Here is a 19,888-nt window from a genome sequence, read left to right as displayed (position 1 = left end):
AAACATTAAGTAGATTGTAAAGAAATAATTTGTATATAAGCATAATTTCAATCAGGGCTCTAGATTTTGCAGCCCGCGCAAAACTAACTGTTATAAGACCTAATGGATGCCGTGGAACATGTCACTTCTGACATCTAAACAGTCGAATCTGAATCTGAAAAGAAAAAAGCTGATGAGTTCAAATCAGCCAAAGCGTTTTGTGTTGAAATTCAAGCAAAACTTAAAAGTTAAATTCAAGACATTAGTGGATACCTGGATCTAATGTCAAATTAGATAAGAGGAAGCAGACAAAGGCGTCCGGTGGGGGGGGGGGGGCGATCAATTAGTAACTTCCCCACATAGCTTGGATTACAGGCGCACGCCACAACGCCCAGTATGCAGTCTCTAAGATCCTGAAACGTCAACGTGCAGTCTCTAATGGCGCTGTCACACCTTGGCGTTTTAGACAGCGTATTCCCGACGTATGAGGAATTTGGCGAATACGCTGGCGTACGTCGAATACGTTACGGGTAAGTTTTGCATACGTTAAGAGTACGCTAAAACACGCTGGTATACGTCGTCATACGGCGAGGTCGTCGAAAAATTTTGTGCCAGCACAACATTTTTCGACGTATGCCAGCGTATGGCTCATACGTCCCGCATACGCGGGCCATAAGTAGTAGGCAAGTTCCGCGATCGTTGATACACGTTACTCGTAAGTTACTCATAAGTCGATGTACGTCGCGATAATGTCCAGCGTACCCTAAAACTTACTTCTACCCTATGAGTAACGTGCTTTGAACGTATGTGTAACTTAACTCCAACGTATATTGACTTATGAAGACGTGCTCCGGACGACCACAAAACTTACTGAACGTGTTTATAAATTACAGCTACCGTATAATGGCGTATTGACAACGTTTATAGGAATTGGTATACAAAGGTGGGGTACACAGGAGGAACCCATCAGAACTCATGAAGACTTCATGGTGAACAGATGCCCATGCCATTCGAGAGATGATATATCGTGCAGTTATGATTTGAATAGTCGAGCGGCAGCCTTTTTATAGGCTACGACACGTGTTCGTCAGCGATACGCTGCCGCGCGCTATGCGTAAGTTAGGCTATCGTAGGGCATAAGTTGTGTACGCCAGCAATACGCTAAGCATTCGTTTGAATACGTTACTTATAAGTTAACGAAGCGTTCGATATAAGTTACTAATACGTTATGTATACGTCCAACTCGTTATGAATACGCTAAGTATACGCCCAGAGATGAAAAAAAATCAAAGTTCAGCGTATGCCGACGTTTTACAGAAATTTTGATACGTCGGGCTTACGCTGTCTAAAACGCCAAGGTATGACAGCGCCATAAGATCCTGAAACGTCAACGTGAGGCGGGGAATGTGCGGCCACGGAAATCTCCAGGACGTCCCATATTGACCACAAGAATAGATGATCGCCAACTGTTGAATTTCAGCCGCAGAAACCGGAAAATGCCCACGAGCCGTCTTCGTCGCTTGTGGAGGAGATATCATGGGATCAACGTTTCCCGGTCAACCGTTAATCGCAGATTGCTCCAACATGGTTACCCAGCACGACGGTTGACCAAATGTCCACGCCTGTCTGTTCGCCTCAGAGTAGCTCAACTTTTTGGGCTAGGGAGCACAGAAGGCTTCATCCAGGGCATTGGCAACATGTGGTCTTCACGGACAAGAGCCGGTTCATCATTGACCGAAAGGATGGGAGACAACGAGTTCTTCGATTAGCCGGGGAAAACCTTCGCGATGAGTGTATCCACGAGACGACTCAAGGCGGAGGCGGCTCAGTGATGATATGGGCCGGCATCCATTATTGAGGGAAAACGCCACTGGTGGTTCCGGACGAAAACGTCAACGCCGCCGCCTACAGGGATATCTTGGAGTTCCACTGACTTCCATATGCAAGACGAGTGTATGGGCACAATTTCCGACTGCAGGATGACAACGCTAGACCGCACAGGGCCGCTGCAGTAAGGGAATTCCTGGAGGCAGAGGGTGTCATACAATTATTCGCCGGATATGAACCCCAAAGAGCATGCATGGGATGCCCAAGGCCGAGCCATCAACGACAGAGAGGTCTTTCCTCAAAATTCGGCAGGAGTTGGCAGATGCTCTGAGGGAAGAATGGGACGCTATGCCTGTTGACGTCATCAACAAGCTAGTGGACAGCATGCCACGACGTCTGCATGCGCTGGTTCGTGCCAGGGGTGGACATACCCGATACTAGTGACTGAGTAAGAACAATGACTCAAGTTTGATACAAACTTGTCCATGAAATCACAAAAAAAGAAGTCATCTGGAAAACTGAGAGAGATTGAAAATAAATATCTCATGATCCTTTAATTTACTGTATATTGTCGTCATTGTTGTTCTATGCTCATGGCATCCATCGCTTAGGACATAAACTTGTAAAATATCACTGTCAAACGTGTGTAAAAGGCAGGATAATAAAGTAAAGTGGTTATCATGCACCATAAATGCCATATTCAAATCATGTTGTAATAATTACGATGTGAAAATTTGGTGAAAAAAAATATACATGTATATATATAAATAGTCTGCTTCGGCATAAGGAATAAAGTAATCACAGGCTTAGTAAATACCGTGGAAATAAAATCGTAGATTTTAAAAGGAGCATAGCTCTCAAAAATGAAAGGTAAAGTCATACTTTTCGTCAATGCCCATGATGTGACAAAAAAGAGAATTCAAAATCCATTTTGAATCATGATGACAGTTCGCCTTTGTCATCTTGCAGTCATGGTAACGCGTTTTAGAAGCGTCTTTTACAGTGCGCTTCCTCCATCTTCAGCGCATTGATTTCTTTGAAAGGTGAGTTACACAATCCGTATGCCCATGAACAGACGTGTTTTTCACGACTGTTTCAGAAACGGATTTGAATTCTCTATTTTGTCACATCATGGGCATTGACGAAGATCGTGACTTTACCTTTCATTTTTGAGAGCTATGCTCCTTTTAAAATCTCTGATTTTATTTCCACTGCATTTACTAAACCTTTTGTGATTATTTTATATACAGCGCGTCCCAAAAAAAACTATACACTTTTGAAATGGCCGCCAAATAAACAATCTAGCACTTTGGGGAAAAAGACTCTCATATATGGATAGCCAATGAAGTCAACTTTCAAATGACACCAAAAAGTTGGAAAAATATTAATGCTTGAGCGAGCACTGCCCACTGAAACAAAGGGTATGAAAATTAGGGTGGGCTGGAATTAGCCTTCCAATTTATTTCAGTTGTTGAGAGGCAAATCATTTCGAACTTACAAAGTTAAGGGCGTTGTGATAAATTAATGATCAACCCTGATCAGTTTTGATAGCTTAAGCAAATTTTTTAAGTTATTAAATTGAACTTTTATGCATGAGTGAACACAAATTACACTTTTGGAGCAGCATTTCAGCTTTATCATTTGGATCTCTTTTGGGGCAGCATTTCAACTTTATCATGGCGATCTCAGCAATGTGTTCATGGGAGTCGGCCAGTCGGGAGAATAGGGGGTGAGATAGGGCTTAAGTGGGAGAAGTAGGTTGATGGAATAAGGGTCAACAGAACATTCAGCCCCGCCCCCTCCTCTTTCCCACCCTCCCCTCCTGTTGAGAGACTGATGGCTATTCTTATGTACATGTGAAGTCCAGAGCAGAATGTTGGTTTAATGATTAATTCTGAATTAGGGCATCAACTTTTTCCTATCAATCATTCAATCAACAATTTATCAGTAAATTAACTCATTCAATATGCAATGTGATCAATAAAACATTCATTTTTTTTCCAATAAATTATTTCATTAATCATCATAATCATTAATTTTTTGGGGCAATCATTCAAACTGACCATCAGCCACCGGTCACTTTGAAGTTAAGTTTTGAAAAGGCTACAATCCGGGAGATGAGACAGAGAGAGGGGGGGGGGGGGGGGCTGGAAAATGGAGGTGAAGAGGGGAGTACCTACATGTATGACTTTTAATTTGTAAAACGACAAAAAGAAGAGGAATGCCCTTTTAACCAAGTCTTAGCATACCTCGCCCTCTTGCTTGTAACAGGTACATGTACCATCACGTTACTCTGACTCTCATGAACACACTTCTGATGTCCACAAGATGAATATGCTACACTAAAATTGCATTCCTGTTCACTCATGCAGTACATTTCGATTGAGTAATTCATGAAATTTGCCTATTAAAACCAAAACTCATTCACTCATGAATAACACCCTTAGCTTTGTAAGTTCCAAAGGACTAACCTCTCAAAAAACTGTATGGCTAATTCCTGCCCAGCCTAGCCAAGCTTAGTCTCCCAGGAGGAGAGAAGTGGGGGGAGGGGGTAGAGATGGAGGGAGGGGTTGCTAAATGTTCTGTTGACCTTAAGCCCATCCACTTACTTCACTTACCTAAGTCATATTACCCCCTTCTCCTGACTGTCATGAACACATTGTTAAGATCCACATGATCCACATGATAAAGCTGCACTAAAAATTGCAATTCATGATCACTCATGCATTAAATTTCAATTTAATAACGTATGAAATTTTCACAAACAACAAATTGATAACATCTGATCTTTAACTCACCAAATAACCTTCAACTTTGCAAGTACCAAACAAAACATCTGAAAGAAATTGGAAGGCTAATTCCAGCCCACCCTAATTTGCATACCCTCTGTTTCAGTGGGCAGTGCTCGCTCAAGCATGAATAATTTTCCAACTTTTTGGTGTCATTTGAAAGTTGACTTTATTGGCTTTCCATATCTATAAGTCTTTTCCCCCAAAGTGCTACATTTTTTATTTGGCAGCCATTTCAAAAGTGTATAGTTTTTTTTGGGACGCACTGTATATCATGTCTAAAAAGCTGCTAAGAGTTTTTTCTTTTTATCTCGTTGATCTTGATTTCAGAAAGAAAACGTGCGTCTATAAAATGGGTCTATGATCGCGTCCTTCTTTTCCTGTCATGTAAAATAATATACGATCGTGTGCCTTTACAAAAATGGCGCCCATTCACCAGCACTATCCAAAGTTATATTTGTATGAAACATTTCATGCCACTCCCTGCGTGGATAACCTCGCTTTTGACAGGTTAAAGAGGAATTGGATGTATTGAAACCCGTTAGCATTCATTCCTTTTAGTCCTTTTATTCCTTTTCTTCGTAATTAGGTTTAATTTCATCTCAAGTTCATAACTGACACCCACCAAAATGACCAAAAAGCGTGTAGATCCAACGTGACTTTGATGTTCGCTGTAATACCAACTCTTGATTTGACATTAGACCCGTGGGGGTACTTAATGGAAACAAGATTAGTGTCGAGAGATTTTGAGGGTTCTATTGCATTCTCATTTCGATACCGATTGGACTACTCTCACACGAATTGAATTCCCAAAATACTGATCTTATAAAGTAAGTAAGTATTCTGTTTTCCCACTATTTGTTCATGTCCTGCATGTTGATTTGATTTTTCTGTTTGTTTAAAGTCTGTTAAGAAAAAACAAACAGAGAAACGTTTCGTCCTGATTCACTCTAAAGGAAAAATGTGTGGACAGTTATAAACTTAATTGAAGAGGTTGAAGATGTAGATATTCTTCTGCAGTACAGATGGATGAAGTCGTGGTAGTATAGGCCTGGAGTCTGGGCTGTTTAAGTCAGGCTCATTTTCCATGAAATAGATTAGCCTACACGATGTGCCGTCAACAATTGCATGCCTTCATAATTATGCATTTAGTTGAGATATAGTGAATAATCGTCTTGCATCTCCAACTTATTTTGCGTTGTGGCTCAGATGATTAGTCTCCGTACTTTGAGAATTATAATTTTGTTGTTGATGTTTTCTGATAAATGAATAATAGTTTCAACCTTAACATTATTGGGATTGGTCTGAATTAACCCCAAATATAATTTTGCTGATTTTAACTTTTAAGAATGGCTGATTCATTACAAAATGACATCTATCATGCTGCTATGTTCGTGTTCCCGTCTTTGGGCACCGTGATCAACCTAGCCACCGTGTGTGCCATCTTACTGAACAAGGCGTTAAGGAAGGAACAGCATATCTTCACTTTTAGCTTGGCTCTCGCAGATTGCATCTCAGCTTTCGCAATGTTCATCTCCAACTTGTTTGAGTTTCTCGAGGTGAGATGTACGCTTATTACTTAGTATGATATGCTTATCAGATGATGGTGAAAAATCGTGTATATGTGTGTGTGTAGATGAGTTATGCGTGTGAGTGCGGGAGGGTGTGGGTTGTTGGGAGGGATGGAATGCATAGACAATTATGACTGTTGTGTGTTTTGGGGAAAAGAGTAGGTATAAGTGTGGATGCTGTGGAAGATAAATAATAACTAAATAATAATAAACATTGCTATTGATAATCATTAATGATTAAATAACAATTCTTTATGTATAGGATGAAAAAATTGGCCTTCATGGTTAATATATGGAATCCTTATGTTTTCTCATTCTAATGCAGATTTCATTTCAAATCGAAGCTGACACATGGATTGAATGTCTGTTTGTGGCTTGTTTGGTAATGTCGATACTAAGTACACTTGCCATAGCCTTCGAGCGTCTCATCATCCTTCGCATTGACGCTCTCGGAAGCCGTCGCATCGTCACTGCCAAGCGATCTATAACTCTCTGCATGGTTGTTTGGATAATTGTGCAGGCGGTGTATTTTCTTGTTTGTGGATTTAGCAAAGCTGCATCATACACTCTTCTGTATTTTGTATCTCCATGTATCGTACTGGCATCTCTCTTCATCACGGCCATATGTTACATCCTCATCTACAAAAAGATCGCCAGGATCTCTGAGAACGTCGGACTCAACGACGCAGCGCTCCAGCGACGCGCGAAAAACAGCAAGAAAGTACTCGTGACCTTTGCCCTAGTAGTCGCAAGCACGAGCGCCTGTTGGGCTATCATGGTCTTCTTTCTTGTGGTGGAATACATCTATTCACTCATCGTAAAGAATCATCAGGGTCAGCTGGAAATTCATTGGTCGATACTTTTCGATATTGGCGACATATTAGTAAGCATAAACGGCATACTGAACCCGGTCATAATCTGGTTGCGTCTGACTGATTTCAGAGCACAGCTACGTGCTAGCTTTGAGAGACTAGGGTGTCGAAAATCCCAGAGCTCGTCCCAAGTGACATCGGATCCGACAACAACCGTAACCAATCGATCCGTCTCCACCATCGACATCACTATGGACGACATCGAGGCAAATTGACTGCACGTTGAACTCAGTGATGAGCCTACCCTTACTTTGTATCTAGACCTGTGACGAAAACGTACATAAATATAACCCTCCAACGTTTAAGTACTGTATCTATTAACGAATTTGTACATAAGCATAATTTCATTTAGGGCTCTAGATTTTCAGTGCGCGCAAACTGTTATAAGACTTAATGGACGCCGTAGATTTATTATTACAGTGTATTCCCTCTGTGATGCACCACGGGCCAAAGAACAGAACAGAGAGAATGTATTACCAAATTCCCTTCATGACAAAGTACAACCAAGAACTCTTTGTCGAAATTTGTGAATCAAAACAGCAGTTTAGTCCTTGGCTCTGGACAGACGACATAAATATCTGTAACTTTTCGTCAGCTCCGAAACTTTCGACGAACCTTCTGTTCCGTTTCACCAATTTTCTACAAAGACCTCCCAGCTGTCATTGGTCATTTGCTGAGTATTTTCAATACATTTTCTGTGTCCTGTATATTGTGGACGGTGGATATGTGCCGCGGAGGGGACCCCCGTTTTTATACTCAATTTTCCGTTCCAAGGCATACTATTTACCCTTGGCGGCCAGGTGCCAAATGGGTATTTGTTTTCCTTCTGCTCCAGGGGATACCATTTTCGTTCCGGCCCGTAGTTTATGACGTCAAACGCCGAGGCGTTACTCTTCTGCCCAAAGCCTTCTGTCAGGGAAGAAATTTATTGAATTTGATTCCTTTGATTAGACTCATGTTCTGAGTTTATAATGATAGTTCATGTGTTGTGAATATTTAAACCTAGGTAAAATGTACATGTGTTAGGAAAATAATTCACATCCCCCATCAGGTGGATGGCATATTTTGTACAGGTGTTTAAAGATAGTTATATACAGTTCTCTTTAATGAATACATTTGTGCAAGTGCACAGGAAGTGTCTTTGGTTATAAAGAATGTATTGCTTTATGCACTCACCTGTTATTGAATTCTTTGAATCACTTTGTAGAAATTTCACAGTTAGTCCTAGTAATGGTAGGGTAACTAACAATTATAAGACCTAATTGATGCCGTGGAATATTATACTTCTGACATCTAGGCAGTCGAATCTGAATCTGAAAAGAAAGATTAAAGCTGATGAGTTAAAATCAGCCAAAGTGTTTTGTGTTGAAATTCAAGCAAAACTTAAAGGTTAAATTCGAGATATTAGTGGATACCTAGATCTAATGTCAAATTAGATCAGAGGAAACAGATGTTTTTTCTTTCTTTGGAAGTGTCCTTACAACCGAAAAGATAGGGTCAATTCTCGACGCCCCATCTTAACTCATGGACATGGTCCATGGCTATGCACGGGGGGGGGGGGGGTCTTGTTGCCCTACTCAGGAAATCCCCCCTCGAAATTTTTATTTGCTGTTTTTCCACGTTTAACATTATTGGAGAAAAAAGCTTGGAATTATTTGATATTTAATGGAATACAAAATAAATAGAGTGTGCAATGCCTAATTGCCTAATTTTGTGCAAATAGTATAAGATTTTATGTCTTTCTTATCTTTATCCAGTTTATATAAAATTTTCAGTACATGCGCTTGTGTGTGACTTGTATGTGATAATGCTATAGGTCTGTGAGAGGAGATAGGAATAGATAGACAGAAAGTGAAAGGGAGAGGGGAATCATGTCTAAAAAGCTGCCAAGATTTTTTTCTTTTTATCTCATTGATCTTCATTTCAGAGAGAAAACGTGCGTCTACAAAATGGGTCTATGATCGCGACCTCCTTTTCCTGTCATATGAAATAATGTGCAATCGTATGCCTTTACATAAATGGCGCCCATTCACCAGCACTAGCCAAAGTTATATTTGTATGAATCATTTTAAAGAGGTTAAAGAGGAATTGGATGTATTGTAAACCCGTTAGCATGATCAGTCCTTTTAGTCCTTTTATTCCTTTTCTTCGTAATTAGGTTTAATTTCATCTCAAGTTCATAACTGACACCGACCAAAATGACCAAAAAGCGTGTAGATCCAACGTGACTTTGATGTTCGCTGTAATACCAACTCTTGATTTGACATTAGACGCGTGGGGGTACTTAATGGAAACAAGATTAGTGTCGAGAGATTTTGAGGGTTCTATTACATTCTCATTTCGATACCGATTGGACTACTCTCGCTCGAATTGAATTCCCAAAATACTGATCTTATAAAGTAAGTATTCTGTTTTCCCACTATTTGTTCATGTCCCGTGCGTTGATTTGATTTTCCTGTTTGTTTAAAGTCTGTATTAAAAAAAAACAGAGAAACGTTTCTTCCTGATTCACTCTAAAGGAAAAATGTGTGGACATTTATAACTTAATTGAAGAGGTTGAAGATGCAGATATTCTTCTGCAGTACAGATGGATGAAGTCGTGGTAGTTTAGACCTGGAGTATGTGGCCGTTTAAGTCAGGCTCATTTTCCATGAAATAGATTAGCCTATATGATGTGCTGTCAACAATGGCATGCCTTCATAATTATGCATTTTGTTGAGATACAGTGAATAATCGTCTTGTATCTCCAACCTATTTTACGTTGTGGCTCAGATGATTAGTGTCCGTACTTTGAGAATTATTATTTTGTTGTTGATGTTTTCTGATAAATGAATAATAGTTTCAACCTTAACATTATTGGGATTGGTCTGAATTAACCCCAAATATAATTTTGCCGATTTTTACTTTTAAGAATGGCAGATCCATTGAGAACATACATCTATCATGCTGCTATGTTCGTGTTCCCGTCTTTGGGCACTGTGATCAACCTAGCCACCGTGTGCGCCATCTTACTGAACAAGGCGTTAAGGAAGGAACAGCATATCTTCACTTTTAGCTTGGCTCTCGCAGATTGCATCTCAGCTTTCGCAATGTTCATCTCCAACTTGTTTGAGTTTCTCGAGGTGAGATGTACGCTTGTTAATTAGCATAATGTTTATCACATGATGATGATGATGAAACGTATGTGTGTAAATGAAGTGCGTGTGCGAGGGCGTGGGTCGTTTGGAGGGAGGAGGGTATAGGCAATAAGGACTGTTGTGTGTTTTGCGGAAAAGGATAGGTATAAGTCAGAGTGTGGATGTTGTGGAAGAGGTGGATAATAATAAACATCGCTATTGATGATCATCGATGATAATGTACAGAATGAATAATATAGGGCCTGCATAGTTAATATATGGAATCCTTATGTTTTCTCATTCTAATACAGATTTCATTTGAAATGGGAGCTGACTCATGGACTCGATGTCTGTTTGTGACTGGTTTGGTCATATCGATACTAAGTACACTCGCCATCGCTTTCGAGCGTCTCATCATCCTTCGCATTGACGCTCTCGGAAGCCGTCGCATCGTCACTGCCAAGCGATCTATAGCTGTTTGTATGGTCGTTTGGATAGTTGTGTCCGCGGTATATTTTCTTCTTCATGGATTTAGCAGAGCAGCTGTATCTTACACTCTTATCTATTTCATATCTCCGTGTATCGTACTGGCATCTCTCTTCATCATGGCCATATGTTACATCCTCATCTACAAAAAGATCGCCAGGATCTCTGAGAACGTCGGACTCAACGACGCAGCGCTCCAGCGACGCGCGAAAAACAGCAAGAAAGTACTCGTGACCTTTGCCCTAGTAGTCGCAAGCACGAGCGCCTGTTGGGCTATCATGGTCTTCTTTCTTGTGGTGGAATACATCTATTCACTCATCGTAAAGAATCATCAGGGTCAGCTGGAAATTCATTGGTCGATACTTTTCGATATTGGCGACATATTAGTAAGCATAAACGGCATACTGAACCCGGTCATAATCTGGTTGCGTCTGACTGATTTCAGAGCACAGCTACGTGCTAGCTTTGAGAGACTAGGGTGTCGAAAATCCCAGAACTCGTCCCAAGTGACATCGGATCCGACAACAACCGTAACCAATCGATCCGTCTCTACCATCGACATCACTATGGACGACATCGAGGCAAATTGACTGCACGTTGAACTCAGTGATGAGCCTACCCTTACTTTGTATCTAGACCTGTGACGAAAACGTACATAAATATAACCCTCCAACGTTTAAGTACTGTATCTATTAACGAATTTGTACATAAGCATAATTTCATTTAGGGCTCTAGATTTTCAGTGCGCGCAAACTGTTATAAGACCTAATGGACGCCGTAGATTTATTATTACGGTGTATTCCCTCTGTGATGCACCACGGGCCCAAGAACAGGGGCCCGTTGCAGAAAGAGTTGCACTCAATCGTAACTCTAAAAAACATGTGCAACTTGATTTTCAACCAATCAACAGCGCGCATTTGGGACTTGCGATTGATTTTTTGACTTGTGTTTAAACGCACTCTTTCTGCAACGGGCCGCTGAACAGAGAAAATGTATTACCAAACGCCCTTCGCAACAAAGAACACCAAGAACTCTTTGTCGAAAATTGTGAATCAAAACAGCAGTTTAGACCTTGGCTCTGGACAAACGACATACTGTATCTGTAACTTTTCGTCACCTCCCAAACTTTCGACGAACCTTCTGTTCCGTTTCACCAATTTCCTACAAAGATCTCCCAGCTGTCATTGGTCATTTGCTGAGTATTTTCAATACATTTTCTGTGTCCTGTGTTCTGTATATTGTGGACGGTGGGTATGTGCCGCGGAGGGGACCCCCGTTTTTATACTAAATTTTCCGTTTCAAGGCATACTATTTACCCTTGGTGCCAAATGGGGATTTGTTTTCCTTCTGCTCCAGGGGATACCATTTTCGTTCCGGCCCGTAGTTTATGACGTCAAACGCCGAGGTGTTACTCTTCTGCCCAAAGCCTTCTGTCAAGGAAGAAATTTATTGAATTTAATTCCTTTGATTTGACTCATGTTCTGAGTTTATAATGATAGTTCGTGTGTTGTAAATATTTAAACCTAGGTAAAAATGTACATGTGTTAGGAAAATAATTCACATCCCCCATCAGGTGGATGGCATATTTTGTACAGGTGTTTAAAGATAGTTATATACAGTTCTCTTTAATGAATAAATTTGTGCAAGTGCACAGGAAGTGTCTTTGGTTATAAAGAATGTATTGCTTTATGCACTCACCTATTATTGAAATTCTTTGAATCACTTTGTAGAAATTTCACAGTTAGTCCTAGTAACGGTAGGGTAACTAACAATTATAAGACCTAATTGATGCCGTGGAATATCATACTTCTGACATCTAGACAGTCGAATCTGAATCTGAAAAGAAAGATTAAAGCTGATGAGTTAAAATCAGCCAAAGTGTTTTGTGTTGAAATTCAAGCAAAACTTAAAGGTTAAATTCGAGATATTAGTGGATACCTAGATCAAATGTCAAATTAGATCAGAGGAAACAGATGTTTTTTCTTTCTTTGGAAGTGTCCTTACAACCGAAAAGATAGGGTCAATTCTCGACGCCCCATTTTAACTCATGGACATGGTCCATGGCTATGCACGGGGGGGGGGGGGTCTTGTAGACCTACTCAGGAAATCCCCCTCGAAATTTTTATTTGCTGTTTTTCCACGTTTAACATTATTGGAGAAAAAACTTGGAATTATTTGATATTTAATGGAATACAAAATAAATAGAGTGTGCAATGCCTAATTGCCTAATTTTGTGCAAATAGTATAAGATTTTATGTCATTCTTATCTTTATCCAGTTTATATACAATTTTCAGTACATGCGCTTGTGTGTGACTTGTATGTGATAATGCTATAGGTCTGTGAGAGGAGATAGGAATAGATAGACAGAAAGTGAAAGGGAGAGGGGAATCATGTCTAAAAAGCTGCCAAGATTTTTTTCTTTTTATCTCATTGATCTTCATTTCAGAGAGAAAACGTGCGTCTATCAAAATTGGTCTATGATCGCGACCTCCTTTTCCTGTCATATGAAATAATGTGCAATCGTATGCCTTTACATAAATGGCGCCCATTCACCAGCACTAGCCAAAGTTATATTTGTATGAATCATTTTAAAGAGGTTAAAGAGGAATTGGATGTATTGTAAACCCGTTAGCATGATCAGTCCTTTTAGTCCTTTTATTCCTTTTCTTCGTAATTAGGTTTAATTTCATCTCAAGTTCATAACTGACACCGACCAAAATGACCAAAAAGCGTGTAGATCCAACGTGACTTTGATGTTCGCTGTAATACCAACTCTTGATTTGACATTAGACGCGTGGGGGTATTTAATAGAAACAAGATTAGTGTCGAGTGATTTTGAGGGTTCTATTACATTCTCATTTCGATACCGATTGGACTACTCTCGCTCGAATTGAATTCCCAAAATACTGATCTTATAAAGTAAGTATTCTGTTTCCCATTATTTGTTCATGTCCCGTGCGTTGATTTGATTTTCCTGTTTGTTTAAAGTCTGTATAAAAAAAAACAGAGAAACGTTTCTTCCTGATTCACTCTAAAGGAAAAATGTGTGGACAGTTATAAACTTAATTGAAGAGGTTGAAGATGTAGATATTCTTCTGCAGTACAGATGGATGAAGTCGTGGTAGTATAGGCCTGGAGTATGTGGCTATTTAAGTCAGGCTCATTTTCCATGAAATAGATTAGCCTACACGATGTGCCGTCAACAATTGCATGCCTTCATAATTATGCATTTTGTTGAGATATAGTGAATAATCGTCTTGCATCTCCAACTTATTTTGCGTTGTGGCTCAGATGATTAGTCTCCGTACTTTAGAATTATTATTTTGTTGTTGATGTTTTCTGATAAATGAATAACAGTTTCAACCTTAACATAATTGGGATTGGTCTGAATTAACCCCAAATATAATTCTGCTGATTTTAACTTTTAAGAATGGCTGATTCATTACAAAATGACATCTATCATGCTGCTATGTTCGTGTTCCCGTCTTTGGGCACCGTGATCAACCTAGCCACCGTGTGTGCCATCTTACTGAACAAGGCGTTAAGGAAGGAACAGCATATCTTCACTTTTAGCTTGGCTCTCGCAGATTGCATCTCAGCTTTCGCAATGTTCATCTCCAACTTGTTTGAGTTTCTCGAGGTGAGATGTACGCTTATTACTTAGTATGATATGCTTATCAGATGATGGTGAAAAATCGTGTATATGTGTGTGTAGATGAGTTATGCGTGTGAGTGCGGGAGGGTGTGGGTTGTTGGGAGGGATGGAATGCATAGACAATTATGACTGTTGTGTGTTTTGGGGAAAAGAGTAGGTATAAGTGTGGATGCTGTGGAAGATAAATAATAACTAAATAATAATAAACATTGCTATTGATAATCATTAATGATTAAATAACAATTCTTTATGTATAGGATGAAAAAATTGGCCTTCATGGTTAATATATGGAATCCTTATGTTTTCTCATTCTAATTCAGATTTCATTTCAAATGGAAGCTGACCCATGGATTGAATGTCTGTTTATGGCTGGTTTGGTAATGTCGATACTAAGTACACTTGTCATAGCCTTCGAGCGTCTCATCATCCTTCGCATTGACGCTCTCGGAAGCCGTCGCATCGTCACTGCCAAGCGATCTATAACTCTCTGCATGGTTGCTTGGATAATTCTGCAGGCGGTGTATTTTCTTTTTTGTGGATTTAGCAAAGCTGCATCACACACTCTTCTGTATTTTGTATCTCCATGTATCGTACTGGCATCTCTCTTCATCACGGCCATATGTTACATCCTCATCTACAAACAGATCGCCAGGATCTCTGAGAACGTCGGACTCAACGATGCAGCGCTCCAGCGACGCGCGAAAAACAGCAAGAAAGTACTCGTGACCTTTGCCCTAGTAGTCGCAAGCACGAGCGCCTGTTGGGCTATCATGGTCCTCTTTCTTGTGGTGGAATACATCTATTCACTCATCGTAAACAATCATCAGGCTCAGCTGGAAATTCATTGGTCGATACTTTTCGATATTGGCGACATATTAGTAAGCATAAACGGCATACTGAACCCGGTCATAATCTGGTTGCGTCTGACTGATTTCAGAGCACAGCTACGTGCTAGCTTTGAGAGACTAGGGTGTCGAAAATCCCAGAGCTCGTCCCAAGTGACATCGGATCCGACAACAACCGTAACCAATCGATCCGTCTCTACCATCGACATCACTATGGACGACATCGAGGCAAATTGACTGCACGTTGAACTCAGTGATGAGCCTACCCTTACTTTGTATCTAGACCTGTGACGAAAACGTACATAAATATAACCCTCCAACGTTTAAGTACTGTATCTATTAACGAATTTGTACATAAGCATAATTTCATTTAGGGCTCTAGATTTTCAGTGCGCGCAAACTGTTATAAGACCTAATGGACGCCGTAGATTTATTATTACGGTGTATTCCCTCTGTGATGCACCACGGGCCAAAGAACAGAACAGAGAGAATGTATTACCAAATTCCCTTCATGACAAAGTACAACCAAGAACTCTTTGTCGAAATTTGTGAATCAAAACAGCAGTTTAGTCCTTGGCTCTGGACAGACGACATAAATATCTGTAACTTTTCGTCAGCTCCGAAACTTTCGACGAACCTTCTGTTCCGTTTCACCAATTTTCTACAAAGACCTCCCAGCTGTCATTGGTCATTTGCTGAGTATTTTCAATACATTTTCTGTGTCCTGTATATTGTGGACGGTGGATATGTGCCGCGGAGGGGACCCCCGTTTTTATACTCAATTTTCCGTTCCAAGGCATACTATTTACCCTTGGCGGCCAGGTGCCAAATGGGTATTTGTTTTCCTTCTGCTCCAGGGGATACCATTTTCGTTCCGGCCCGTAGTTTATGACGTCAAACGCCGAGGCGTTACTCTTCTGCCCAAAGCCTTCTGTCAGGGAAGAAATTTATTGAATTTGATTCCTTTGATTAGACTCATGTTCTGAGTTTATAATGATAGTTCATGTGTTGTGAATATTTAAACCTAGGTAAAAATGTACATGTGTTAGGAAAATAATTCACATCCCCCATCAGGTGGATGGCATATTTTGTACAGGTGTTTAAAGATAGTTATATACAGTTCTCTTTAATGAATACATTTGTGCAAGTGCACAGGAAGTGTCTTTGGTTATAAAGAATGTATTGCTTTATGCACTCACCTGTTATTGAATTCTTTGAATCACTTTGTAGAAATTTCACAGTTAGTCCTAGTAATGGTAGGGTAACTAACAATTATAAGACCTAATTGATGCCGTGGAATATTATACTTCTGACATCTAGGCAGTCGAATCTGAATCTGAAAAGAAAGATTAAAGCTGATGAGTTAAAATCAGCCAAAGTGTTTTGTGTTGAAATTCAAGCAAAACTTAAAGGTTAAATTCGAGATATTAGTGGATACCTAGATCTAATGTCAAATTAGATCAGAGGAAACAGATGTTTTTTCTTTCTTTGGAAGTGTCCTTACAACCGAAAAGATAGGGTCAATTCTCGACGCCCCATCTTAACTCATGGACATGGTCCATGGCTATGCACGGGGGGGGGGGTCTTGTTGCCCTACTCAGGAAATCCCCCCTCGAAATTTTTATTTGCTGTTTTTCCACGTTTAACATTATTGGAGAAAAAAGCTTGGAATTATTTGATATTTAATGGAATACAAAATAAATAGAGTGTGCAATGCCTAATTGCCTAATTTTGTGCAAATAGTATAAGATTTTATGTCTTCCTTATCTTTATCCAGTTTATATAAAATTTTCAGTACATGCGCTTGTGTGTGATTTGTATGTGATAATGCTATAGGTCTGTGAGAGGAGATAGTAATAGATAGACAGAAAGTGAAAGGGAGAGGGGAATCATGTCTAAAAAGCTGCCAAGATTTTTTTCTTTTTATCTCATTGATCTTCATTTCAGAGAGAAAACGTGCGTCTACAAAATGGGTCTATGATCGCGACCTCCTTTTCCTGTCATATAAAATAATGTCCAATCGTATGCCTTTACAAAAATGGCGCCCATTCACCAGCACTATCCAAAGTTATATTTGTATGAATCATTTTAAAGAGGTTAAAGAGGAATTGGATGTATTGTAAACCCGTTAGCATGATCAGTCCTTTTAGTCCTTTTCTTCGTAATTAGGTTTAATTTCATCTCAAGTTCATAACTGACACCGACCAAAATGACCAAAAAGCGTGTAGATCCAACGTGACTTTGATGTTCGCTAATACCAACTCTTGATTTGACATTAGACGCGTGGGGGTACTTAATGGAAACAAGATTAGTGTCGAGAGATTTTGAGGGTTCTATTACATTCTCATTTCGATACCGATTGGACTACTCTCGCTCGAATTGAATTCCCAAAATACTGATCTTATAAAGTAAGTATTCTGTTTTCCCACTATTTGTTCATGTCCCGTGCGTTGATTTGATTTTCCTGTTTGTTTAAAGTCTGTATTAAAAAAAAACAGAGAAACGTTTCTTCCTGATTCACTCTAAAGGAAAAATGTGTGGACATTTATAACTTAATTGAAGAGGTTGAAGATGCAGATATTCTTCTGCAGTACAGATGGATGAAGTCGTGGTAGTTTAGACCTGGAGTATGTGGCCGTTTAAGTCAGGCTCATTTTCCATGAAATAGATTAGCCTATATGTTGTGCTGTCAACAATGGCATGCCTTCATAATTATGCATTTTGTTGAGATACAGTGAATAATCGTCTTGTATCTCCAACCTATTTTACGTTGTGGCTCAGATGATTAGTGTCCGTACTTTGAGAATTATTATTTTGTTGTTGATGTTTTCTGATAAATGAATAATAGTTTCAACCTTAACATAATTGGGATTGGTCTGAATTAACCCCAAATATAATTTTGCCGATTTTAACTTTTAAGAATGGCCGATTCATTACGAAATGACATCTATCATGCTGCTATGTTCGTGTTCCCGTCTTTGGGCACCGTGATCAACCTAGCCACCGTGTGCGCCATCTTACTGAACAAGGCGTTAAGGAAGGAACAGCATATCTTCACTTTTAGCTTGGCTCTCGCAGATTGCATCTCAGCTTTCGCAATGTTCATCTCCAACTTGTTTGAGTTTCTCGAGGTGAGATGTACGCTTGTTAATTAGCATAATGTTTATCACATGATGATGGTGAAACGTATGTGTGTAAATGAAGTGCGTGTGCGAGGGTGTGAGTTGTTTGGAGGGATGGAGGGTATAGGCAATAAGGACTGTTGTGTTTTGCGGAAAAGGATAGGTATAAGTCAGAGTGTGGATGTTGTGGAAGAGGTGGATAATAATAAACATCGCTATTGATGATCATCGATGATAATGTACAGAATGAATAATATAGGGCCTGCATAGTTAATATATGGAATCCTTATGTTTTCTCATTCTAATACAGATTTCATTTGAAATGGGAGCTGACTCATGGACTCGATGTCTGTTTGTGACTGGTTTGGTCATATCGATACTAAGTACACTCGCCATCGCTTTCGAGCGTCTCATCATCCTTCGCATTGACGCTCTCGGAAGCCGTCGCATCGTCACTGCCAAGCGATCTATAGCTGTTTGTATGGTCGTTTGGATAGTTGTGTCCGCGGTATATTTTCTTCTTCATGGATTTAGCAGAGCAGCTGTATCTTACACTCTTGTCTATTTCATATCTCCGTGTATCGTACTGGCATCTCTCTTCATCATGGCTATATGTTACATCCTTATCTACAAAAAGATCGCCAGGATCTCTGAGAACGTCGGACTCAACGACGCAGCGCTCCAGCGACGCGCGAAAAACAGCAAGAAAGTACTCGTGACCTTTGCCTTAGTAGTCGCAAGCATGAGCGCCTGTTGGGCTATCATGGTCTTCTTTCTTGTGGTGGAATACATCTATTCACTCATCGTAAACAATCATCAGGCTCGGCTGGAAATTCATTGGTCGATACTTTTCGATATTGGCGACATATTAGTAAGCATAAACGGCATACTGAACCCGGTCATAATCTGGTTGCGTCTGACTGATTTCAGAGCACAGCTACGTGCTAGCTTTGAGAGACTAGGGTGTCGAAAATCCCAGAACTCGTCCCAAGTGACATCGGATCCGACAACAACCGTAACCAATCGATCCGTCTCTACCATCGACATCACTATGGACGACATCGAGGCAAATTGACTGCACGTTGAACTCAGTGATGAGCCTACCCTTACTTTGTATCTAGACCTGTGACGAAAACGTACATAAATATAACCCTCCAACGTTTAAGTACTGTATCTATTAACGAATTTGTACATAAGCATAATTTCATTTAGGGCTCTAGATTTTCAGTGCGCGCAAACTGTTATAAGACCTAATGGACGCCGTAGATTTATTATTACGGTGTATTCCCTCTGTGATGCACCACGGGCCCAAGAACAGGGGCCCGTTGCAGAAAGAGTTGCACTCAATCGCAACTCTAAAAAAACATGCGCAACTTGATTTTCAACCAATCAACAGCGCGCATTTGGGACTTGCGATTGATTTTTTGACTTGCGTTTAAACGCACTCTTTCTGCAACGGGCCCCTGAACAGAGAAAATGTATTGCCAAATGCCCTTCGCAACAAAGAACACCAAGAACTCTTTGTCGAAAATTGTGAATCACAACAGTAGTTTAGTCCTTGGCTCTGGACAAACGACATACTGTATTTGTAACTTTTCGTCAGCTCCGAAACTTTCGACGAACCT

The 19,888-nt window shown here is 40.1% G+C and overlaps 3 protein-coding genes across 3 annotated transcripts; all 3 read left to right on the top strand.

Moving 5' to 3' along the window:
- The first annotated feature begins 9,950 nt into the window (after nt 1-9,950).
- LOC121426014 (adenosine receptor A3-like) lies at nt 9,951-11,230 on the top strand. Its single transcript, XM_041622142.1, has 2 exons — nt 9,951-10,160; nt 10,466-11,230. The coding sequence occupies exons 1-2, from the start codon at nt 9,951-9,953 to the stop codon at nt 11,228-11,230; spliced, it is 975 nt and encodes a 324-aa protein (XP_041478076.1).
- Nucleotides 11,231-14,071: 2,841 nt separating this feature from the next.
- LOC121426013 (adenosine receptor A3-like) lies at nt 14,072-15,378 on the top strand. The gene is made up of 2 exons (XM_041622141.1): nt 14,072-14,281; nt 14,617-15,378. Exons 1-2 carry the CDS (start codon nt 14,072-14,074, stop codon nt 15,376-15,378), a joined length of 972 nt encoding a protein of 323 aa, XP_041478075.1.
- A 2,684-nt stretch (nt 15,379-18,062) lies between these two features.
- LOC121426012 (adenosine receptor A3-like) lies at nt 18,063-19,338 on the top strand. The gene is made up of 2 exons (XM_041622140.1): nt 18,063-18,272; nt 18,574-19,338. Exons 1-2 carry the CDS (start codon nt 18,063-18,065, stop codon nt 19,336-19,338), a joined length of 975 nt encoding a protein of 324 aa, XP_041478074.1.
- The last annotated feature ends 550 nt before the right edge of the window (nt 19,339-19,888 follow it).

This window comes from Lytechinus variegatus, chromosome 13 (genome assembly GCF_018143015.1).
Source record: "Lytechinus variegatus isolate NC3 chromosome 13, Lvar_3.0, whole genome shotgun sequence".
In the NCBI taxonomy this organism is placed as follows: Eukaryota; Metazoa; Echinodermata; class Echinoidea; order Temnopleuroida; family Toxopneustidae; genus Lytechinus; species Lytechinus variegatus.
Note: the sequence above shows the minus strand (reverse complement) of the source record. Positions and strands in the feature narration are given on the sequence as shown.